Raw genomic sequence first — 26477 nt, forward strand, 5'->3', positions numbered from 1 at the left:
TGGTGCTGAGGATTGAACCCAGTGCCTCACTCATGCTAGGCGAGCACTCTACCTCTGAGCCACAACCCCAGCCCATTGATGCTTTTCTTAACCAATAATTTAATTAACTAAAATTTGGAATTCATGGAGGCTGATGTGTGTTTACACACATCTTTTGGGGGGCAGATGAGTCTTTCCTTAGAGAAAACTAATTGAAATAAGTAGGCAGTAGAATCTTTTGACTGTCTAAGAAAGGAAAGTAGTCTTAAATCTAAGAAGCAAGTTGTCTGGTTTTGAGTTAGGACCAGAGTCAAACTGCCAGACTTTCCCACAAAACTCTTCACAGCGAAGCCATGTGACCTTGGACAAGTGAGACCTTTTACACCTTGAAGCCTCTGCTTCTTCCTTTCCTACCTGTGACAGAGGTGAAGTCTAAATTAGATAATACACAAAAAGCCTTTATCCCAGATCTTGACATTTAATAACCAATATGATGGAGCAAGAAAACATCACCAATTTAAAAGAAAATAAAACCAAAAATCTCAAAGACAGAAAAATCCTGGAGAAAACACAGGTATATTTTAGGTAGAAATTTTTTAAAAATTAGGTTGAATTGTCATCTATTTTAGCATATTTGAAAGGAGATTAAGCAAAAAGTGATCATTGGTACATTAATCCAGAGATAGAAAAGCCAAAGTACCCATTTTCTCTAGTTTAAAAGAAAAAGATGATAGGAGCAGTATCACCTGAGAAATGGGAAATAAGACACCAAAAGATTTCCAAATAAGCAGTAAGGAATAAAATAGTAGGAAGAGCTAATTTGACCTGGTTATTCCAGTGTTATTCAACTTTCACATGAATTAGATTTTCAGAAATATAGGTTCAGTGTCCTTGGATGGTGTTGGAGACTGGAAGTACCAGTGTAATATTTAAAGGTACTTATGATGCTGTTTCTTGGATGTGCTTAAACACTGCAACATCCTTCAATGCTTTCTTTTGAGTGAGTATGTATTCTTTTGCATAAAGATGACAGAACAAGATGCCAAATACCTAGAAGACCTTCAAGATGAATTTGACTACAGGTATAAAACAATTCAGACAATGGGTAAGTTTTTGTTTTGTCTATAACTCTACCTAAGGATATAAAGGCTGAATGACAAGGTTTCTTCTGTACTTAACAAAGTTGATCTACTTCCCTAGGGAAGCCTTTTTTTTGTCTTTTAAGGCAAAATGTAGGCAAGGAATGAGTATTTCTTTGTTTTTGATTCTTTCTTCTCTCTACATATAAATATATAGATCTTTTAACCAATCAATTCAAAGCAAATTATAAAGTACATGAGAAATCACACCTACTTTTCAACATGCATCTTTCAAAAATAAGAACATTTTCCTAAAGAATCAAAAATGTCCCAATCACAAGCAATAAAAATATTAATTGCCTAATATGATCAGGGCATGACTAGTATCCCTGGCGAATTTTTTAAATATCATTTCTAGAATTACAAAATAGAAATGTGCTTTTTAAGAAAAATGAAAAATAGGCAAATGCATTAAATAAAAATCCCATGAAATTTCAAAATCTAAAGGTAAACTGTTGAAATGTATTTTCTTGCAGCCTTTTCTGTTTGTATACATACTTGTCTACTGACTTTCGAAAAATGAGACTGCATATATATAGTTTTGTATACTGACTGTATTTTTACTCATTTTATTTTAAGTTATTTCCCCATATATCAAAAATTATTCGAAAGTATAATATAATAATTGTATAAATATCAAAATAAAAGTACACTAGAAATTATTTGGCTCTGTTGTTAAACAGTGAGGTTATTTACAATTAAATTTTTTAAGAAATGGAAAGGAAATACTAAATTATTCACAATAGCTAAGATTTAACAGTACTAACAGATTGATAGTTTAAAGTATGCTGCAATTATGAGGACAACTGGTGAAATTCTAGTTAGGTCTGGACTAGTTGATGGGATTTCGGTCATGTTAGTTCATTTGTTTTGATCATTTTACTGTGCTTATGTCCAACAATGTAGGATACTGGGAACTCTAACATTTTTGCAGCATTTTTATAATTATAAAATTATTTCAAAATAACTTAAAAGTTAATAAACCAGATAGAAACCTTTAATTTCTGTAATCACCTTTAACTACTAAAATGTTATCTTAAGATGTATATTGATGGAAGTATGGATGATTGTGATAAAATGTCTAACTTTTTGTAAGTGTGGGGTGAGGTATTTTGGGTGTTCTTCCTAGCATCTTCAGAAAGTCTTGACTTCCATGAAATATCATTCAAAATGTCTATGATTATTTGTTCATACTATTTTTCCCCTCAGAAGAAATAGCACAAACATGGGTTTAATATGTTATCAAAGGAATCTATGCTCCTAAAATGGTTTAGAACCACTGTAAATTTAATAAAGCATTAAAGTTTCCTGAAGACAACCTTATCTTAAATTTCATGTGTAAACTACCAACATTAAGAATTAGCACATAGCAAAATATGCTAAACAATTAAACTATTTTGAACTTAATACATTATGATCTGAGTCACTTTAATGTTTTCATTGCTTCATGTGCATTATGAAAAATAAAAAGTTATTATTTTTATCATTCAAATCTACAACTACTTATTTTGTTCATCCCACCCTGTTATAAGTGAAATTAAATATAAGGGAAACAAATTATGGTGACGATCTGAATGAAGTTTTCAGTAGAAAAGTGCTGCATATGGAAGATTTTTCTACATATAAGGTCTAAGAAGTTGTGAACTAATATGAACAGAAAGGAGCTCCTTTGTTGAGAAATTTGCCACAATGTTGTTCTACACAATTACACAAATCAGATCAGTATCCCCAACCCTCATTTTATGGACATGAATGGGTGGTATGAACAATCATTTGTTATATCAATAAAATTTAATGTTCAAATTAAGTAATATGATGTTTGCTTATTGCACATCTCCCCATGATCCACCATTTTTGTTTTGTTTCATTTTAGACATTTTTCTTAATTTAGCACTCTGTCTCACTTCTGATTTTATTGTAAGGGCCAGCCTTTTTTTTTTTTTCAAGAAAAATGGAAAGCAGAGAATTAGTTTTATTAGTTTTTGAGACTCAGTAAATAAAACCTACTCTCCAAGGCAGTAACTTTTGATTCCCAAGAATAAGTAGAGCAGAGAAGAGAGGGATGTATAAAGAGCTGAAAGAGTAAAATATGATTTAATCCTGGGCACAAAGAGAAGCTCCCTTCCTTTCTTATTTATATCACACAACCAAGGTTATCTTGAATGCAGAGGTACACACAAAGAAATCATTACAAACATTTTTTATCTCCCCCCCCCACCCCGCCACCAACAAAAAAAAGGAATATTCAGTGAAGAGTTGAAGATAAAGGAGTCCTCTTAGGCATGCTTGGATGTCATTATCCTGGCAAAATTAGCATGCTCTTGGACTTACAAGAGCAAAATACACTAAACAATGAAACTATTTTGAACTTAATATATTATGTTTGAGTCACTTTGATATTTTTTTCAGTGCTGCATGTACATTATGAAGAATAAAGTGTTTCATTTTAGAAATGAAATTTCTAAATTTTAGAATAATTCATTTCTAAAAGTTTCCTCTTTATTTCTAAAATTTTTGGAGCTCAACTCTGGTGGCCCCATTTAGTCTTTAATAGTCTCTGCCCTCCTCCTCCCCAAGGCCACTTTAGGATAGCAGATTGAGGCAGACGGACTTTCAGAAGTGGAGCGCTTCGCCATGGAGAGAATTCCAAATCTGATCTCTTTGCCTTTGCAGATCAGAGTGACAAAAATAATGCCCTGATGAATCAGGAAGTGTTGACGCTGCAAGAAATGCTTAATAGCCTGGACTTTAAGAGAAAGGTTAGTGAAGAATTTTAATTTGACCATTTATCTATTTTTCTCCTTTTCCTAAACCCACTCCTACTGAAAAGAATTGAGCTCTTAGATTCTTTTTTAAAAAATTAATTAATTTATTTGTTCTAATTTATTATACATGACAGCAGAATGCACTTTGATTCATAGTACACAAAGGAAGCACAATTTTTCATTTCTCTGTACACAAAGTAGAGTCACACCATTCATGTCTTCATACATGTACCTAGGGTAATTATGTTCATCTCATTCTACCATCTTTCCTATCTCTGTGCCCCTTCCCCTTCCTCCCTTTGCCCTATCCAAAGTTCCTCCATTCCTCCCATGCTCCCTGCCACACCAATTATGGATCAGCATCCACTTATCAAAGAAAACATCTGGCCTTTGGTTTTTGAGGATTGGCTTACTTCACTTAGCATGATACTGTCCAACTCCATCCATTTACCTGCAAACACCATTATTTTATTCTCTTTTAATGCTGAGTAATATTCCATTGTGTATATATACCACAATTTCTTTATCCATTCATCTATTGAAGGGCATCTAGGTTGTTTCCACAATTTAGCTATTGTGAATTGTGCTGCTATGAACATTGCTATCATCACTATAGAATGCTGTTTTTAAGTCCTTTGGGTATAAACCAAGGAGTGGGATAGCTGGGTCTAAGGAATCTCCATACTGCTTTCCAGATTGGTTGCACCAATTTGCAGTCCTGCCAGTAATGTATGAGTGTGCCTTTTCCCCCACATTCTCACCAACATTTATTGTTGCTTGTATTCTTTTTTAAAATATTTTTTAGTTGGACACATACCTTTATTTTTACTTGTTTTTATTTTTATGTGGTGCTGAGGATTGAACTCAGCGCCTCGCACTGCTAGGCGTGTGCTCTACTGCTGAGCCACAACCTCAGGCCCTTGTTGCTTGTACTTAATAACTGCCATTCTAACTGGAATGAGATGAAATCTTAGAGTAGCTTTGATTTGCATTTCTCTAATTGCTAGAGATGCTGAACATTTTTTCATATATTTGCTGATCGATTGTATATCTTCTTCTGAGAAGTGGCTGTTAGTTCCTTAGCCCATTTATTGATTGGGTTATTTGTTGTTTTGGTGTTAAGTTTTTTTAATTCTGTATATATCCTGGAGATTAGTGCTCTATCTGATGTGCGTGTGGTAAAAATTTGCTCCCATTCTGAACACCAAAGGGTTTCTAGGAATAGTACTTAACTGTTGGCCATTTTCCTGTAGTAATTTTACAAAGCTGAACTTCTTTAGGGCTTTTTTAAAAAAATATTTTAATTTTTATTATTTATTCATTTATCTATTTTTCCATGATACATTTATTGTAGGCATCATTAATTTCAAGGTGGAAATTTACTCAAATTTTTTTTACAGTATTTCACACATAGTTGTTTTTTTGGCTATACATAATATGCTGAGATGGGTTCTAGTACACATGTATAATTAAACAATTACTTGATGGTTAACGAAATTTTATTGGGAAAATAAGTGTTTTGGTTTCTACTCTGAGATATAACACTGTTAAGAAATTTCTTAGATTTTAGAATAATTTGTTGGCAACCAGACATATTCAATCTGATCACTGTGCAAAGAAGAGAAAACTGTTTTTTTTCTAATTCAATTAAATACTTTCCAAGAGGAGACACACCTCTATTTCAACTTTCTACCTCTTTTTGAAAGAAAATGCAACTGATATTTAATCATAAAATGATGAATCAATAATTCATTTCTAAAAGTTGAGCTCCATTTCTTTTTGTTATTCAGAAATTTGCATGGATATTAAAAAGTTTAAAATTTATTTTCACTTTATTTTTTTTTCATATATTTTTTTCATTTTTTTTTAATTTTTTATTGTTGGCTGTTCAAAACATTACATAGCTCTTGATATATCATATTTCACACGTTGATTCAAGTGGGTTATGAGCTCCCATTTTTACCCCATATACAGATTGCAGAATCACATCAGTTACACATCCATTGATTTACATATTGCCATACTAGTGTCTGTTGTGTTCTGCTGCCTTTCCTATCCTCTACTATCCCCCCTCCCCTCCCCTCCCCTCCCCTCTTCTCTCTCTGCCCCCTCTACTGACATTCATTTGTCCCCCTTGTATTATTTTTCCCTTTCCCCTCACTTCCTCTTGTATGTACTTTTGTATAACTCTGAGGGTCTCCTTCCATTTCCATGCAGTTTCCCTTCTCTCTCCCTTTCCCTCCCACCTCTCATCCCTGTTTAATGTTAATCTTCTTCTCATGCTCTTCAACCCTACTCTGTTCTTAGTTACTCTCCTTATATCAAAGAAGACATTTGGCATTTGTTTTTTAGGGATTGGCTAGCTTCACTTAGCATAATCTGCTCTAATGCCATCCATTTCCCTGTAAATTCTATGATTTTGTCATTTTTTAATGCAGAGTAATACTCCATTGTGTATAAATGCCACATTTTTTTATCCATTCATCTATTGAAGGGCATCTAGGCTGGTTCCACAGTCTTGCTATTGTGAATTGTGCTGCTATGAACATCGATGTAGCAGTGTCCCTGTAGCATGCTCTTTTTAGGTCTTTAGGGAATAGACCAAGAAGGGGAATAGCTGGGTCAAATGGTGGCTCCATTCCCAGCTTTCCAAGAAATCTCCATACTGCTTTCCAAATTGGCTGCACCAATTTGCAGTCCCACCAGCAATGTACAAGTGTACCCTTTTCCCCACATCCTCGCCAGCACTTGTTGTTGTTTGACTTCATAATGGCTGCCAATCTAACTGGAGTGAGATGGTATCTTAGGGTGGTTTTGATTTGCATTTCTCTGACTGCTAGAGATGGTGAGCATTTTTTCATGTATTTGTTGATTGATTGTATGTCCTCCTCTGAGAAGTGTCTGTTCAGGTCCTTGGCCCATTTGTTGATTGGGTTGTTTGTTCTCTTATTGTCTAATTTTTTGAGTTCTTTGTATACTCTGGATATTAGGGCTCTATCTGAAGTGTGAGGAGTAAAGATTTGTTCCCAGGATGTAGGCTCTCTATTTACCTCTCTTATTGTTTCTTTTGCTGAGAAAAAACTTTTTAGTTTGAGTAAGTCCCATTTGTTGATTCTAGTTATTAACTTTTGTGCTATGGGTGTCCTATTGAGGAATTTGGAGCCCGACCCCACAGTATGTAGATCGTAGCCAACTTTTTCTTCTATCAGACGGCGTGTCTCTGATTTGATATCAAGCTCCTTGATCCATTTTGAATTCACTTTTGTGCATGGCGAGAGAAAGGGATTCAGTTTCATTTTGTTGCATATGGATTTCCAGTTTTCCCAGCACCATTTGTTGAAGATGCTATCCTTCCTCCATTGCATGCTTTTAGCCCCTTTATCAAATATAAGGTAGTTGTAGTTTTGTGGATTGGTTTCTGTGTCCTCTATTCTGTACCATTGGTCCACCCGCCTGTTTTGGTACCAGTACCATGCTGTTTTTGTTACTATTGCTCTGTAGTATAGTTTGAAGTCTGGTATCGCTATACTGCCTGATTCACACTTCCTGCTTAGCATTGTTTTTGCTATTCTGGGTCGTTTATTTTTCCATATGAATTTCATGATTGCTTTCTCTATTTCTACAAGAAATGCCGTTGGGATTTTGATTGGCATTGCATTAAACCTATAGAGAACTTTTGGTAATATCGCCATTTTGATGATGTTAGTTCTGCCTATCCATGAACAGGGTATATTTTTCCATCTTCTAAGATCTTCTTCTATTTCTCTCTTTAGGGTTCTGTAGTTTTCATTGTATAAGTCTTTCACCTCTTTTGTTAGGTTGATTCCCAAGTATTTTATTTTTTTTGAAGATATTGTGAATGGAGTGGTTGTCCTCATTTCCATTTCAGAGGATTTGTCGCTGATATACAGGAATGCCTTTGATTTATGCGTGTTGATTTTATATCCTGCCACTTTGCAGAATTCATTAATTAGCTCTAATAGTTTCTTTGTAGACCCTTTTGGGTCTGCTAGGTATAGAATCATGTCATCTGCAAATAGTGATAATTTAAGTTCTTCTTTTCCTATTTTTATGCCTTTAATTTCTTTCGTCTGTCTAATTGCTCTGGCCAGTGTTTCGAGAACTATGTTGAACAGAAGTGGTGAGAGAGGGCATCCCCGTCTTGTTCCAGATTTTAGAGGGAATGCCTTCAATTTTTCTCCATTCAGAATGATGCTAGCCTGAGGCTTAGCACAGATTGCTTTTACAATATTGAGGTATGTTCCTGTTATCCCTGGTTTTTCTAGAGTTTTGAACATAAAGGGATGCTGTACTTTGTCGAATGCTTTTTCCGCATCTACCGAGATGATCATATGGTTCTTATTTTTAAGTCTATTGATGTGGTGAATAACATTTATTCATTTCCGTATATTGAACCAGCCTTGCATCCCAGGGATGAATCCTACTTGATCATGGTGCACAATTTTTTTGATATGTTTTTGTATCCGATTCGCCAGAATTTTATTGAGGATTTTTGCATCTAGGTTCATTAGAGATATTGGTCTGTAGTTTTCTTTCTTTGAAGTGTCTTTGTCTGGTTTAGGTATCAGGGTGATGTTGGCCTCGTAGAATGAATTTGGAAGTTCTCCCTCTTTTTCTATTTCCTGAAGTAGCTTGAAAAGTATTGGTATTAGTTCCTCTTTAAAGGTTTTGTAAAAGTCTGCTGTATACCCATCCGGTCCTGGGCTTTTCTTAGTTGGTAGTCTTTTGATGGTTTCTTCTATTTCCTCAATTGATATTGGTCTGTTTAGGTTGTCTATATCCTCCTGACTCAATCTGGGCAGATCATATGACTTAAGAAATTTATCGATGCCTTCACTATCTTCTAATTTATTGGAGTATAAGGATTCAAAATAATTTTTGATTATCTTCTGTATATCTGAAGTGTCTGTTGTGATATTGCCTTTTTCATCCCGTATGCTAGTAATTTGAGTTCTCTCTCTCTTCTTCTCTTCGCTAGCATGGCTAAGGGTCTGTCGATTTTGTTTATTTTTTCAAAGAACCAACTTTTAGTTTTGTCAATTTTTTCTATTGTTTCTTTTGTTTCGATTTCATTGATTTCAGCTCTGATTTTAATTATTTCTTGCCTTCTACTTCTTTTGCTGTTGTTTTGCTCTTCTTTTTCTAGGATTTTGAGATGAAGTATGAGATCATTTATTTGTTGGTTTTTTCTTTTTTTAAGGAATGAACTCCAAGCAATGAATTTTCCTCTTAGAACTGCTTTCAATGTGTCCCATAGATTCCGATATGTTGTGTCTGTGTTTTCATTAATCTCTAAGAATTTTTTAATTTCCTCCTTGATGTCTTCTATAACCCATTGATCATTCAGTAACCTATTGTTCATTCTCCAAGTGATGTATTCTTTTTCCTTCCTTCTTTTATCGTTGATTTTCAGTTCCATTCCATTATGATCAGATAGGATGCATGGTGTTATCTCTTCTCCTTTATATTGTCTAAGAGTTTCCCTGTGACATAATATATGATCTATTTTTGAGAAGGATCCATGTGCTGCTGAGAAAAAAGTGTAACTGCTTGATGTTGGGTGGTATATTCTATATATGTCAATTAAGTCTAGGTTATTAATTGTGTTATTGAGTTCTATAGTTTCCTTATTCAACTTTTGTTTGGAAGATCTGTCCAGTGGCGAGAGAGGTGTGTTGAAGTCTCCCATGATTATTGTATGGTGGTCTATTAGACTCTTGAACTTGAGAAGAGTTTGTTTGATGAACATAGCTGCACCATTGTTTGGGGCATATATATTTATGATTGTTATGTCTTGTTGGTGTATGGTTCCCTTAAGCAGTATGTAGTGTCCCTCTTTATCCCTTTTGATTAACTTTGGCTTGAAATCTATTTTATTTGATATGAGTATGGACACTCCTGCTTGTTTCTGAAGTCCATATGAGTGATATGATTTTTCCCAACCTTTCACCTTCAGCCTATGTATGTCTTTTCCTATCAAATGCGTCTCCTGTAGGCAGCATATTGTTGGGTCTTGTTTTGTGATCCATTCTACTAGCCTGTGTCTCTTGATTGGTGAGTTTAAGCTATTAACATTTAGGGTTATTATTGAGATATGGGTTGTTGTTCCAGCCATATTTGTTTATTTATGTTACTAAACATGGTTTGTTTTCCTCTTTGATTATTTTTCCCCCCTTTACTGTCCTACCTCCCACTGTTGGTTTTCATTGTTATTTTCCATTTCCTCTTCCTGTAATGTTTTTCCGAGGATGTTTTGAAGAGATGGTTTTCTAGCTGCAAATTCTTTTAACTTTTGTTTATCGTGGAAGGTTTTAATTTCATCTTCCATCCTGAAGCTTAATTTCGCTGGAAACACAATTCTTGGTTGGAACCCATTTTCTTTCAGTGTTTGAAATATGTTATTCCAGGATCTTCTAGCTTTCAGAGTCTGTGTTGAAAGATCAGCTGTTATCCTGATTGGCTTACCCCTAAATGTGATCTGCTTCCTTTCTCTTGTAGCTTTTAAAATTCTCTCCTTATTCTGTATGTTGGGCATCTTCATTATAATGTGTCTAGGTGTGGGTCTCTTATGATTTTGCACATTTGGCGTCCTGTAGGCTTCTAGGATTTGGGATTCTGTCTCATTCTTCAAGTCTGGGAAGTTTTCTCGAATTATTTCATTGAATAGATTGCTCATTCCTTTTGTTTGAAACTCTGTCCCTTCCTGTATCCCAATGACTCTTAAATTTGGTCTCTTGATGTTATCCCATATTTCTTGGATGTTCTGCTCATGGTTTCTTAACAGTCTTGCTGAGCTGTCTATGTTCTTTTCAAGTTGAAATACTTTATCTTCATTGTCTGATGTTCTATCTTCTAAGTGTTCTACTCTGCTGGTAGTATTCTCAATTGAGTTTTTAAGTTGGTTTATTGCTTCCTGCATTTCTAGGATTTCTGTTTGTTTGTTTTTTATAACCTCTATCTCCCTGTATAGTTGATCTTTTGCTTCTTGGATTTGTTTATGTAATTCATTGTTGAAGTGATCTTTCATTGTCTGATTTTGCTGTCTGATGTCTTCCTTGAGACTCCAGATCATCTGAAGCATGTATATCCTGAATTCTTTATCTGACATTCCATCTGCTGCAGCTATTACCTCTTCTAACGTTGAGTTGACCTGCATTGCTTGTGGTCCTTTCTTTCCTTGTCTCTTCATACTGTTCGCGTTCCTTTCTACTTGGTGAAACTGTTGTGCTATTGAATTTTTCCCCTATATATTTATATTGGTCTTGTATAGTTGCAAAGTCTCCCTCACAGGCGCGGGCGGCGGCTCTGCCCCTCCTCCAATTGGGGCAATGTGCCTACCACGCCGGCAGGCCGCTGGGCCTTCTCTGCCGGTCCGTAGCAGGTCCGCCTACCTTGCAGGCGCGGGCAGTGGCTCTGTCCCTCTGCGGGCCGCTAGGCTTGTTCTGTTGGTGGTCGCAGTTCTGCCTACTTTGCAGGCGCAGGCAGCGACACTGCCCCTCTGCAGGCCTCTGGGGCTGTTCTGCCAGTGGGTCGCAGGTCCGCCTACCTTGCAGGCGTGGGGGGGGGGGTGGCTCTACCCTTCCTCAGGCCACTGGGCCTGTTCTGTCTGTCGGTTGCAGGTCTGGCCTGTTCTGATGGTGGTCACAGTTCCGTCTACCTTGCAGGAGCGGGGGAAGGGGGCGGCTCTGCCTCTCAGCAGGCCGCTGCTCCTCTTCTGCCGGTGGGTCGCAGGCCCGCCTACCTTGCAGGAGTGATTGGAAGCTCTGCCCCGCCGCGGGCCACTGGGCCTTTTCTGTCGGTGGTCACAGTTCCGCCTACCTGGCAGGCGCGGGGGGTGGGGGGCGGCTCTGCCCCTCAGGCTGGGCCTGTTCTGTGGGTGGTCACAGTTCCCTCTACCTTGCCGGCGCAGGGGGAGGGGGCGGCTCTGCCTCTCAGCAGGCCGCTGCTCCTCTTCTGCCGGTGGGTCGCAGGCCCGCCTACCTTGCAGGAGTGATTGGAAGCTCTGTCCCGCCGCGGGCCACTGGGCCTTTTCTGTCGGTGGTCACAGTTCCGCCTACCTGGCAGGCGCGGGGGGTGGGGGGCGGCTCTGCCCCTCAGCAGGCCGCTGGGCCTGCTCTGTGGGTGGTCACAGTTCCCTCTACCTTGCCGGCGCAGGGGGAGGGGGCGGCTCTCTATTTTCACTTTAAATTAATCATAAATTTAAACACTTCTCCATCAGATTTTAAGCATGTATATAGTTAATCCAAGGTTAAACTTAGTGTATTATGCATAAAGCACTAAGTTTGTATGTCTATACTACACATTTTATACATGCCATCAAATATTCTACTCTAGAAATAACATTTTAGGGAAAAGGGGGGGAACATTGGAAATAATTTAACCCACTCACTTGACTGCATGGATGAGAAGACCAAGTTCCAAAAATATTAAATGCTTTTTCTGAATTCATATAGATTGTGGAAAATCCAGGACAGAAACTCACATTTTTTAACCCAGTCTAGGCCTTGGAAAGTTATGATTCTCCACATTGCCTCCCCAGATCCAAATAAAGTCCTAATACAAATTAACACAGAAAGACTCAAATTTTAGCCAGTACATTTGCAAATAAATGGATAATCATATTTTTAAAAAAATAATTACACTTATAAACTTCGCTTTAAAATATAAATATATGGTTTCTGAATCCATGATTCAATATTATCACAGAAGTTACCAATTTAACATATTTATACTGAAATGTCTTTAGGAGAATGTTAAGCTGTGGTCATTTTTCTTTCCTTATGATGTTCTCTAGATGCAATAATTTGGTTGTTTAAAAGACAGTGCTATAGCAAATAAAAGCTAGTATTTAATAAAATGTTTGGTCAAAATTTTAACCAAGCCTTTGTCCAGGCTTTTAACCAGATCCAATTGTTTTATAAGCTAAATTGTGAGCAACTCTGGTTGTTCTTGTGAAAGCCTATTGGTCCTCACCTTTGTTTTTAGGAAACACTCAGCAAGATGACACAGATAGTAAATGAAACAGACTTGCTCATGAACAGCATGCTGATAGAGGAGCTACAGGACTGGAAGAGGCGGCAGCAGATCGCCTGCATAGGAGGTCCACTTCACAACGGGCTCGACCAGCTTCAAAACTGGTAAAGCGAATTGACTTTAGTTTCTAGTGAAAACCACAGGAAGTAGAAAACAGTGTCACCAAGCTGGAGAATGCAGGTTGACATGTAGCTTATAGGTGGCTTGGCTTATTAGCAGCTGAGAGCCCTACAGTTGGACATGAAGATGGAATTGTTGTCAGTGCTCTGGATCCTCATTCCTTTGGGGGAAGAATGAAGCATCTGCAGAATGCATAAGAATTGCTTATTTTGTACAAACAAAATACCAATCACAAATGAGATTTGGAAACCAGTAATACATTTTCTTTAATGATATAATCAATGTTTAGCTTCAAAATCCTGAAAACAGATATCTCAACTTTTTAAATATGTCTTAAGATACCAGAGTTAAACATGAGTTCTGTGTTTTTAACAGACATTTATTTTGTTAAGAAAATGTTCTTTGTTGGTCAAAGGATACAAAATTTCAGGTAGAGAGGAAAAAATGGTTCAAGATATTTACTATACAATGTGGAGATGGTAGTTAATGATTTATTATAACTTGCAAGTTGCTAAGAAAGTAGATTTTAGGTTTTTCAAACCCCCCAAAATAGGTGAGGTAATATATATTATTTAACTTCAATTTAGCCTTCCCACAGTGTGTAAATATATCAAAACTTCATATTATATGCTATAAGCATATGCAATTTTTATTTTTCAATTAAAAAATAAGTTTATAAAGTGTCAAGCGGTTAGCACGGCATGGCATCCACCAGCTGGGTGTACACACATGCATACCCTCTCATTATAAGATAAAAATGTTGATAGGGTTTTCCACCTCATAAATATAAAATAAAACTGTCTGAGAGAACAATTGGAAAGTATGATGAGAAGCAAAAATGTACAGTTAAAAATCTCAAGTTGCTTTTTTAAAGTACACTTTAATACAAATGGAAACACATAGTAAGTAACCGGAGACCCCTCACTAAAAGCTCTGCCCAGCCAGGCCTGTTTCTTAAGAAATGTAAGGAGTTGGGCTCATTTTAAAACATATTACTTTCCTTGGGGAGTTACTTTGATTCTCTAAACCCACAGTACTCTCTGTTGTTGTGAAAACAAAATAATAAAGGGAGTAATAAAGAATTTAAAATGTAATGGTGCTGAGACCAAAACCCAGCAGAGACTGGACAGCTCTTCCATAATCTTTCATGCATGGTATTTAGAAAGAGCTGTTGTGGGCCAGGTGAACCTCTGAAGTCTGGTAAAATGTTCCTCCTCCTCTAGCTGGAGGCCTCTTGCTTGTCCATTTCAAGTGTTCTTAATCTTTCCTATTTTTCTGGCCCAAGCCCCATCTCTATTTTTGAGGTCAAATCACCACATAGTGAGTAGAACTCTAAGCACATATCAGAAGCAAGCATTTTTAAATTCTATTTACCTTTTGCCAGAGGAACTTGTAATATACATGCATGGAGGGGAGGTCAGTTTTACATTTTTTTTCTCATCACTATTCTTACACATAACTTTCTTCATGTCATGCATTTTATAGCTTTAACTTTGCTCTTTCTTTGCCTTTAACTGAGTGCCATATTGATATATTTATGCTTAATGGGCTTAAACAAAGGCTAACTGAAAGGGATGCAATTCCAGATACTGATGAAATTTCATAAGTGATACCCATAATTTAAAGTATGAATTTAAAAATATTTAACATAGATGATGCATATTCAAGAAGAAATGTATTAGGAAAATAAAAATAAAGAACTTCCACTAGCCTTACTGAAATTACGTGATTCACTTAATTAATTTGATAATTACTTATTAATTTAAGTTTTGCAAAAATATGATCAATTGTTAAAATGCTTGATTATTAAGTGGAAAAACTATCATGTGCTGTTCAATAGCTTTACCCTATTGGCAGAAAGTCTCTTCCAACTCAGAAGGCAATTGGAGAAGTTAGAGGAACAATCTACCAAAATGACATATGAAGGTGACCCTATCCCACTGCAAAGAATGCACCTGCTAGAAAGAGTGACCTTCTTGATCTACAACCTTTTCAAGAAGTAAGTGAAGTGCTATTAGTTTCCTCAGTTCTGTGAAGTTATAAGGACACCCTGCCTGAGGCTTCAGTTTCCAGTGAAGGAGTGGCAGGAAATATGGAATAGTGGGCCTTAGGAAGAAGCCAATAGAGCCCCTAGAAAGTTTCAGAAACACGTTTCTACTCTTCACTATTTATTCATCAATACTTTTCTTCCCGGTGGACTCAGTTTGTCATGAACTAAGCTATATCACCCACTCAGCTCAGTTTTCACATTTTAAAAATGATTTTGAGGTTTTTTTTTTTTCTTCAGTGCATATCCAAGAAGTGAGGGATGGAGAATATTTTTGTGTTTATAAGCTCACTAAAGAAAAAAAAATACCGGTATGCTCCTAATTATAGTATGATAATTTGTAAATGTGCATACTAATGTTCAGTCCATGAATATTCAGTGGCATGAAATTAACTATGTTTAATATAGGATAAAATGGACCTTTATTAATGATTTAAATATAATAATTAAGAATTACTTGCTGTTGTTAATTAGGACAATCTTTAAGCATTGCCTATCTTGTGGTAATTATTTATGAGAAGTTGTTGGAATGATTTGAATTTAATGGGATTTTTAAGGTCTCCTAGATGTAGCATATTTGGACTGAGAGGATACGCACGGGAAAGCAACCTGTCCTTCTGTGGTTTGCATTCTGTCAATATTGTCAATGTTTTCAAATGGTGTGCTTTATTTCCTTTTCAATTTCCTTTTCATCTAGTTCATTTGTGGTTGAGCGACAGCCGTGCATGCCAACCCACCCTCAGAGGCCGATGGTACTTAAAACCCTCATTCAGTTCACTGTAAAACTAAGGTAGGCAGAACACATTCTATCATTTCTTTTTCAGGGAGCCATCGCCACTATGTAACCAAGGCTAGTTTCTCTTATGTTACCTTACATGCAACTTTTTTGAGTACCCGCTGTGTACCCAGCACTGAGCTTTGGTAAATTCCTGCAGAAATGTTGGGATGAAAGCTTTGCTTGTCCAGAGCATGGCGATGTGGGATATTAATGAGGAAGTGAGGGATATTACCATGAAAGCATGGAATTATAATGTCACAATGGGGTTAACTTCTGGACAGGTTAACTTGAGGGGACTGGAGAGATGAAGAAGGGGAGGAGAATTGCAGGAGAGTGAGAGTACAGAAACAATGGCTTCCTAAGCCTGTTTTTTTATTGGTGGGGAGCAAAGAGAGATGGAATGCAGAAGACAAATGGGGGACAGATTGGGAAGGCTTTGAATATCCTATGCAGGAAACACATTCTTCCCTTGTGATTACCCAGTAATTGGCTTATTGGATTTTCCACAAAAACTCTGAACACTATAATTTTCAGTATATCCTTACTGTGTATCTGATTTAAAGACACATGGGCTTTGTATTATTTTTGTTTTTCTTTAACAATGTGTGTATTTGATCTTTTCCATCAGCATGCACAATCAAAACGTAGTTTTCCCTAATAACACTTAAAACAATGAGTTTTGAGTTCTTATTTTCATCATGGTTCAAACTCCAAAAACTAAAGCTCTAAATTTCTAATCATTAAGTCACCTCTAGAAAGCTGAAACCACAGACTAATAAGTCAAGAGGAGGTAAAGCTGTGGTACAAATTTGGGTTCTATAATAAGGGTCCCTGATTACCAACATCTGACCACCATCTATAAAGGGAAGGTACTTGTCCTCAATTTGCATTCCAAAACCGCGATTATTAAACTTCTTGTTTTCTTTGTGTGAATTTTGCACCAAGACCTAAATACCAAGAACAAAAAAGCAGTCATCACGCTTCTTTTTAAAATTTTATTCTTCTCAAAACTTGTTCATTCCTCAACCCCACATCTCTGTGTAACTCAGAAGACTGTATAAAGGGAAATAGGATGGATCAGTGGTGTACATCTTATACCTTATCACCCCCTACAGATGGTGTAGTAAGTCTAAGATGCTCTCTGAGACCATAGAGGACAGAGTAGGCATTGCCCAGCAAGGCATTCTGAGTCGAGAGGCCCCTGCAAGGGCATCATCTTGCCTTCTGGTTGAAGTGACTGCCTGGGGCACAGAACATCAGCCCTGGTGTGGGAGTCCTGCCATCTTCTACTGGACTACTGGGCCCTCAGCCTCTCTCTGAACCCTGCTCCCCATTGTCTTGATCAATGATCCTATGCTTTCTACCATAGCATGGTATTCTTCTATTTCAAAGGGAGGGTAACTGGGGATTCCAGTGTCATCATCAGAGTGAATCTGATCCTTCCTGAAGCAGGACAGAAAGGAAGGTGGAGAGGGAAGGAATCTGGCCTGATTTCATGGGACCACACACCCTCTGCACCACCCACCACTAAGGACTTTATATCTAACACACCCCTAACTCAGAAACTGGTCTTGTGCTTTGTACAGGACATTTAAGGAACCTTTGTTACAGTCCACCTTTTGTTTGTGCTGTGATCCATTTTATTTCTCTGTTGCTGGTATGGTATCACTATACTCTATATTCCCTCTGTTTGGCTGGACTCTTTGGTTTGGTATTGCCATGTTTATATTTCTCCCTTTCCCAGTCTTTGCTACACCAGTTTCCAGGTACCTGAAACTCTACTGGGTACTTTAAATATGTTGAGTGAAGCGGCTTGGGATGCGCATGTGAATGAATGGTTGAATGAGTGAGTACGTACATAAATATCTCTGCTGCTGCACTGAACCCACAGATAGATCAGATCACAGGACACACTCCGAAGATTTGAGGAAGTAAAAGAATAAAGCATGGTCTGACAACAGGAGGAACTGAAGGAATTGTTGTTCCACACTTTCCTTGTTTGAAGTTATGTCATTTTTAGTTTTGAACATTTTTGCTGTTCCTTAGTATATTTAAATGTGTGTAGTATTTTTGTTGTTGGTGGCGGGGTTTATTTATTTTTTGGTACTATGGATTGAACCCAAGGGCACTCTACCACAGAGCTATATTCCCAGCCCTTTTTATTTTATTTTATTTTTTTTATTCTTTGGTACTGGGGATTGAACCCAGTAGGGCTTAATCACAGAGCCACATCCCCAGGCCTTGTTCATATTTTATTTTGAGAATAAAATATAAAAGGGTCTTGCTATATTGCTGAGGGCCTCACTAAGTTGCTGAGGCTGGCAATGAACTTGTGATCCTCCCATCTCAGCCTCCCACGCTGCTGGGATCACAGGTATGGTGCACCTCACCCTAAGTATAGTGTGTTTAAAGATTACAAGTGTATTTGAATTGGGATTTTCCATATCCATTATAAGAGGCCTGGTCTTTCTCAATATTTTCTCCACAAAACAGTTACCATAGAACATACAGTTTTACTAAGTTTACCAATTTTTTTTATAATATAAGAATAAAATGGGGGGGCTGGGATTGTGGTTCAATGGTGGAGCGCTCGCCTAGCACAGGTGGGACCCGGGTTCAATCCTCAGCACCACATAAAAATAAAGGTATTGTGTTGTGTCCATCTACACCTAAAAAATAAATATTTTTTAAAAAAGAATAAAATGGAGCCACATACTTGAAATTTTTTTTCCTTGTAGCTATACATTTAACTCAGGTTTGAACTGTAGCCAGAATATGAAACTGTTTACCTGCCCAGGGTAATGTATTATTCAGCATACACCAAATGAAGCAATATGCAATTATTTTCCAAATGTTAAGTGGCTGATGTTGGCATTAGTAACATGGAAAACTAGAAAGGAACTTTTATAGTTTGAAAACATGTATAAACACATATATTACATATAACTGGGGATAATGCAAGTTTTATTTGTATGTATATGCCATAAATGTATTTATTTCTTAAAACATAAAAAAAGGCTTTTAACACTTTTAAATTTTATCTTGGTTTCTTTACTGATGTCTCTTTTCAGACTACTAATAAAATTGCCAGAACTAAACTATCAGGTAAAGGTTAAAGCATCAATTGACAAGTAAGTTTTCTAATTTCATTTCAAAATGTAACAATGTCAGAGTTTTTTTTTTAAATGAATTCTCTTATTTTAAACAACAATTTTGAGCTTTTAAATTTCTCTAAACATACATTAATGTACTTTAAATAGTTGACTTTGAAGTTTAAACATTTAATAGAGCCCAATAAAGAATTATTTTGCTATAAAGACTTAAAATGAAATTCTATGTACTATCCTTTTAAGAATACTAGCATGTTTTGAATAGATCTATTAAACAGTCCATTTTAAAGAATCTTCTTGGTTTTACAGGAATGTTTCAACTCTAAGGTAAGATATTTACTTTGTAGAATTTTTTTTCACATCTCATAAATATATTTTACCTGAGACCATGTAAATCACTAAAATTTCCTTTCTAGCAATCGAAGATTTGTCCTTTGTGGAACTCATGTCAAAGCCATGTCCATTGAAGAATCTTCCAATGGGAGTCTCTCAGTAGAATTTAGACATTTGGTAAGTTTAGCAGTACAATTACATGGGGTGTTTTTTTGTTTGTTTGTTTTGGTTTGGTTTTTTTGTCCTCACAAATTAGACACATCTTTAGTAATAGGCATTAAGGTTCAGTGTATTTTATTAAGTGCTTCTTAGGTGAGATTAAGGACCACATGGGGAAATAAAACATGCCACATGGAAGAATTCAAACACTAGGAAGATCACTGAACCTTGTCTCAGACAGCCTGAGTTCTCAACAGTGGTGATACGTAGGACATGAATATTTATAGTAGTTTCTCAGTGTCTTTGGATGATAATGACAAAGATACTCTGTGTTAAAACAGGTAGGCATTCCTGATTTCATTTTTAAAATCTCCTCAGGAAGCAATATCCAGTAACACTGTGTGTGGCTAAAAGCACGTACATTTTAGAAAAATGGCTTGAGACAACAGGTTGTTCTCTGGGTACAGCAGTTATGAGGTTTGTCTTGGCATGTCTAGAAAGCTCCAACTTAGCCTCATCCTGTTGCTTCTTGTTTTTACCACTTCCTTTTGACCTAGAGTTCTCTTCCTGTCTTCTTTCTAATTCTTTGCAGAGTTTCTTAGATTCCCAAAGGCCCTATTTTTTTTTTTTCTTGCCAGAAACAGGTTGCTCCTCTGGTTTATTAACATCCAGCGAGGATCTCACCTGAATGTTGTGGCCCCACTGAATCAGTCTCAGGAGATCTACTTTCTGAAAGATAAAATTTAGGTTAACATAAAGATATTTGCATACACAAGTTTAAACTGGTGTTTGTTTTTGGTGTTACTTTCTGTAGAATCTAAGCAGCTAGGTCAGGTTCCAGTGAGTTGGAGAACACTTCTAGAAGTCAAAACTGTGGCCAAAAAAATGATGATAGTGAGTCTGACTGACTGGGTATGCAACTGATGGTATTTCTCCAACTAAACACTGTTGTTTTCTTTTACAAAGCAACCAAAGGAAATGAAGTCCAGTGCTGGAAGTAAAGGAAATGAGGTAGGAAATATTTCCTCCTACAGAATTTTTCTAAGAAATGAACTTATATCTTATTTTTATAAAGCTTTAAAAGCCTTAATATTATGTAAAATCAAATCCATGTTTCTCTGATTATAAACATAAAGCGTTATAATTGCAGACAATATGGGATTTTTTTTTGAAAGGAGAAAATAAAAATAGCAGATCATAACACTCTCCAAAGAAAACAACTATTAATATTTTGGTACATATCATTCCGGTGTTTGTGTGTATATTACTGTGCAAATATATCACATACATGGTTTCATAGCCTTTTATTTTTTTCTTGTCTCTGGGTTTATTTGTACAAACAGCACGGAGGACACTAGTCCTCATAGACAGAGGCTCAGGGGTCAAACCAGTACTTCTGTCCTCACATTTGTAGAGGCTTTTATTGTGGAGTCTTCACAAGGACCTGGGCACCCTTGGGAGCAGGAGCCAGACCCAGAGCCAGAGTTGATACTGGAGCTGGAGTTGCAGCCTGATTCTTGGCTTGGGCTTGGGTTTTGGCCTTTAATCAGCAGAGCCTACCACCCCAGGCCATGGAGGCATGAGCACGCTTCCTGTGCTTGGGAAGGGCAAGTAAGGCAAGGCGAGGAAGCTTGCAGCTGGCATCCTTTGGCATCTTGGGCTTTACCAGGGCCTTGAGAGCCTGGGCACATGCACTCATGGCCGTGACGTTGTTTGTCTGCATCTCTTTCAGGCCTTTCTTTTGTGCTTCTTGACAAAATACATATTTCTCAGGTACTTGGGGTCTACCCCCTTAAGAGATTTATACCTTTGTTATCGGAGTTTCTTGATGCCATTTCTGTGCCATTTTTTGGATTGGTTGTGTATGGTGTGGTTCTTGGACTTGGCCATGTCTGCACCGTGAGCTCCTGGAGCAGTTGAGATGGGAAGAGGAAGAGAAAGTTCTCAGCGCAGCCCGGGGAATGTTTCATAGCCTTTTATTTGACATAGCAGTATATGGTAAACAGCTTTCCATGACTTGAAATACTCTTGGAAACATGATTTAAATTGGTTGCAATCACATTGCGTTTTATGGGTGTGCCATAATTTTAGTCAGTCCTCCATTATGGCAGAATATCTTAGAATCATTTGTTTTCCCTCAGATGTGAGGTAAAGCTCAAAAGTCATGATATATTATGTAAAAACTCACAGGTGAAAAACAATCCTATTACTTTGTGGTATTTATCACCTTGCTCTCATATTTCACGAGATAAATGGAATAAAGGCGGAAAACGCTGTAGTCCAAGTACTTACATTCAAGTTTGTAGATGACAGAGCAGTCACATCCTGAACTGGAAGGGGTACCCTGGAGTCATCTGCCGAGTTGGCCAAGAGACTAGGGCCTTGTACCTATGCCTGTGTACTTGGAAGTAGGAAACTTGCATTTGAATCCAGGCTCTGGCAGTGACTGAAAATGTGATCTTTGAAAAATGATCTGGTAGAGAAATATTGCATTTTTTTTTCCTCTAAGAGATCAGGAGAGTAGCCCCTAGGGTTCCCTGCTCAGATACTGCATATGTAAGACCACCTACATGATGCGGTTATACAGCAGTGAGGGTTATTTCTGGGGCAGTTTGTACAGATCCAATCTCCTGGTTTTATAGTCACAGCTCCTGTGAGAAAGACCTTTGAATTATTTGGGAGAAAAGCACTTCATAAATCCAGCATCTGATGACATCCAATCTATCACACTCCCACAAAACCATAAAGATCCATCACAAAAGGTTTAATGCTCCACCATTTTCCCTCTAAGAATTCTTCATTCCCTTAATTGTGTCTTAAAAATCACTTCCCAAATATCGCAACCCCACCACAGATGAGCTTAGTCTTCCTCCTGAGTATAATCAGTGCTTAAGACAGAGCCCCAAGCAGGTCTCTAACAATACAGATACCACATGAGCAGACTTCCAAGTTTGAAGATATTCTAGTGAAACAAATAATAATAGACATTCCTCCCACCTTATTCAAACCCATAAATTTTATCTAAACCTCCTAATTAAACATTAGCACATTATAAATAAAAGTCCATTTCACACACCTCACTGAATTTTGACCAAAGTTTTAACATTTCGTTCAACTTGACATCCCTGAATATTTATTATTCACAAATAGACTAAGACAATTATTCTGAATTTTTCTTAAGCAAAACAAATCCAAAGGGAATGTCTAAATAGCTCAACTCTTGCAGTACATTGTCCTATTCATGAATGTAAAATCAAAATCTTTTCTTGGATTTCCCTAGAGATGGAAATCTAAGTAAGTCATTTTCTATTAGAGAAAAACTAACTACTGCCTTAGTAACACTGTCTACTTATATTGCTTTAAATTTATTTCCTCTTATTTTTTGATTAATATCAAAATCGTACAGTTGTAAAATGATTTTGCTTCTTCCTTTTTTATTTTTTCAAATTTGCTAAAGCAGTGTCATTGTGTTTTAAAACTATTCTTTGAGCTCCCCCTATTGATAGCATTTTAGTATGACTCCAAGGTACATTTAAAATAAGTCACAGGCTTGAACATTGTTTTATGTGCTGTAGGAATAGATGATTCGTCATAGAATGTGTGATAGAAATGAACTAGCACCAGGGACTTGAGTGGTCATCAGAGATGGCCAAAGGAAAAAATAGGGGAGGAGCTGGAATAAAGTGGGGTTCATAAAGCCATTGGATCAGGGATTGTGGGAACAAATTTCAGGAAAACAAGAAGTTAGGATATCATAACCTAATTTTCAAGTTTCAAAAAATTGCTATTGCTAATCTGTGAGCACCACACAGCAGGAGCACAGAGCCTGCTAAGAATTCATTTAACACATCTTCCATAGCATTTCCTGCATACTAGGAACTAAGAGTGTCCCTAATGTTGACTTATGTAACTCTTCAGCAATACCGTGAATTAGGTACCATTAGTCTGACATTGATTACAGTTATAGAAACAGAGGCACACAGTAGTCAAGGTTACTCAACATTACTCAGGGTGATCAGTTGACTCAAGATGACAGGGGCCATTAGTAACAGGGCCAAAATTCAAGCCATGGCAGTCTGTCCCTCCTGTCCCTCCCTTGACTCCTTCTTTGGCCTTTCCCACCCCATCTGTCTCACCATATGTCTACCTTTTTCCCCCACCAGTTTAGAAATCAGAACTGCTGCATAATATAACCTTTGCCAGGTTTAGAAAAAAGTTCATTGTTTAGGAAATGTTGTTAATGGCTCTGTTTATTTGGATTTCCATCGGGACCTCAGTGGGGTAGTTGAGACAGCACCAGAGTTGGGCTCTGCCTCTTCCCAGAAGTCTGACTTTGAGCAAGTCACTTACCCCCTCTCTGTCCCCATTTCCTTTTCTTCAGAACAGGGCTAAGATTACCTTATACTTCTTAGGGGTTTTGTAAAGACCAGGTAAAATGGCAGATGTTTGCTGTGGTTCTGAATGATCTGCCCTCCCTGCTGCTTAAGACGCTACCCCTCCCCAAGAGAGAGCTGGGCTCTAAAAGGTGGCACTTCGGACAGCTGCTGATCTTCATTTTCCTCTGATCACCTGCCAACGTCCTTGGCTGGAGACCTGGTCCCTTTCAAGGATCTCAGGGCACTTCCCTCTTCTGGCTCCGAGAGCCCAAAACTTCAGACCATTGTTTCTGTGTGCTTCTTTTATGAAATTTCGTGTCTGAACTTCCCTTTGTGCTCCCGCCCCGGGCCCCACCACACACACACACACCCACACTTTGGGTTCTTCAGTTCTGCTCTTCTGGTGTAAAAGCTCAGATTGGCTACTTAAATGATTGAGAACATACCAAGATGTGAGACACTTCCCCTGGGTCACCATTCCAAACCTTATAATGTTCCCAGAAGATTCAGAAAGACCAAAGAGATGCCTCAGGACGCACCTGTGGGTTGAGATGGGGGAGCTCTGGAACCCTCACCTTTGCTTCTCTTGGGGCAATTTTATTATTTTATGCGTTATTTTACAGATGGGAACCTGGATGGAACTTTACTTTCAAGCATACATTCCAAGATTCAAAAAGCATTTGAGACCCCTTGGTTTAGACAGTCTCTGAAACCCCTTTGACTAAGAGTCTACAGTCAGCACAGGATAGAGTTTTAGATTGTTATAATGGATTTAATTTTAAGAATTTGCTTCAGGATTTCCCAGCACCCCTATCGCAAAATCAAAGTGAGCTATCACCACCTTTTCTCCCACCATTGTTTTCTCCTGGGAAGAGTTACAGTGAAGAAATAGTACCATCACCTAGCAAAGGACCAGACTTTGAAGCCATTAGTCTATCTTGTAAAATAAACATTCCCAGCAAACATCCTTTTCCCCCCAGAGGTCCTTATCACAGAGGGAGGGGCTAGAGAGTGGTTGCTGAAATGTGAAAACTGTTTGAATAGGGAAGCTGGGATTGCAGTCTCTCCAGTTTTCTCTTTGTCAGTGGGCTTTAACTGATAAATGACAGTTTTAGCCACAGACGGAGGTGTTAGGTGATTTTGTTCATGTGGTGGAAAGTCATGAAGCACAAAGAAGCTATTAGTAAAGCCTGGGTGACTTGAGTTTCATTTAACAAAATAGCCAAACAGATGTTCTTTCAAGGTTCAGTGTTCTCAAACACAGAGACACAACTCACCCCAACCAGCCCAAGCATTTCACAGGGAGCTGAATTCTCTTAACTAATTGAAGGAGTTGCAACACTTTAAGACAGAAATTGGTACTAGAATAACACTAAAAAAAAAAAAAACTTAACCTTTTAGAGTACAACATCATCCTTACAAAACCATGATTTTACAGGCTGAGCATAGAAGTTATTTTCCAATCATTTCTTGTGATTTTATGATTATAATTTCTCTCTCATGTGATCGTATCACTTTTTCCCCCTTTCTTATTGTTTTCCTGCGTCTATCTCAGTGTCTAGCACATACTAGGTGCTCAATAAATATTTGATAAATGGATTATATTAATTGTTTTCTATACCACATAGCCCCATGTGCAACATTATATAGATTATGGCTCGTTAAGAAAAGAGTAAGGCATTTTTCTTAGTGGAGATTTTCTTTTAAATGTTTGTTTATACATTCTAGGTTTCCAGGGTGACAGTGAACAGAGAAATAAAAAAGAATACAGTGAAATCTAGGCATAGCTGTCATCAGATTGTGTATTTTCCCCAGGTAGAGCCCAGGTCAAGTCATTGAGCCAATTTTTTACTTTCTTAGTAGATTGTGCAATGGGTATTTTTCTGTAGAAGTACTATATAGTCGATTCAGTAATAATATTTAGTACCATATAATAGAATTATCATAAATACAGATATTTCAAATCTATAATCATCTCAGATGATCCAAATGGCTTTTAATATAGACATTAGTGGGTACAACTTATGCATGATATTTCCCAATCTGTAAGGGATAGACCTGGGAATGTGAAATGTAATAGTGTCTTTGGCTTGGACTGCACTGAGAAGATGATGAAAATTATGATTGATGGCCATGGAAGCTTTGAAAATTAACAAGGCTTCCTTTTATTTTGTCTAGTCATATGTGTTGAATGTCAGCTTCTTTGCTGGATTTTATTCTAAATGTGCATCAAAATTATATCAGGGGGAGGGGTTCAGGTAAACATAGAAATTAGTCTGAATCACTGAGAAAAACTCTCATTGTCCACATTTTAGTTCAATAAGGTGACTGTAAAGCATGAAGTCTTTCCCAAAAGTCAATAGACAGCCCTGAGTGTCTTTGCTGTCTGTGGAAGCCTGAGGTCTCACACACCTCAAGACCCTGATGTTGGGAAGGGGAACGCACAGGTGTCATGACTCAAAGAGCTGAGGAAATTACCCACCATGGATGATCTCATGTATATTTAATCACACAAATTAGACTGCAGAGGCTAGAATGAGGAACCTTATCATTCTGTTTTTCCTACTCTCACTCTCAGTACAAAACGTCTTGACTCTAATCACCATAATGTGTGTGG

The 26477-nt window shown here is 37.5% G+C and overlaps 1 protein-coding gene across 1 annotated transcript in view; it reads left to right on the forward strand.

Moving 5' to 3' along the window:
- The window catches only part of Stat4 (signal transducer and activator of transcription 4), a 103257-nt gene that overhangs the window by 59054 nt on the left and 17726 nt on the right, over nt 1-26477 (forward strand). The window contains exons 6-14 of the mRNA XM_027924985.2: nt 1006-1084; nt 3792-3877; nt 12890-13041; nt 14898-15056; nt 15802-15894; nt 18954-19013; nt 19302-19319; nt 19409-19502; nt 20451-20495. Coding sequence (XP_027780786.1) covers nt 1006-1084; nt 3792-3877; nt 12890-13041; nt 14898-15056; nt 15802-15894; nt 18954-19013; nt 19302-19319; nt 19409-19502; nt 20451-20495 — 786 coding nt within the window. The remainder of the gene's footprint in view (nt 1-1005; nt 1085-3791; nt 3878-12889; nt 13042-14897; nt 15057-15801; nt 15895-18953; nt 19014-19301; nt 19320-19408; nt 19503-20450; nt 20496-26477) is intronic.

This window comes from Marmota flaviventris, chromosome 11 (assembly GCF_047511675.1).
Source record: "Marmota flaviventris isolate mMarFla1 chromosome 11, mMarFla1.hap1, whole genome shotgun sequence".
Lineage (NCBI taxonomy): Eukaryota > Metazoa > Chordata > Mammalia > Rodentia > Sciuridae > Marmota > Marmota flaviventris.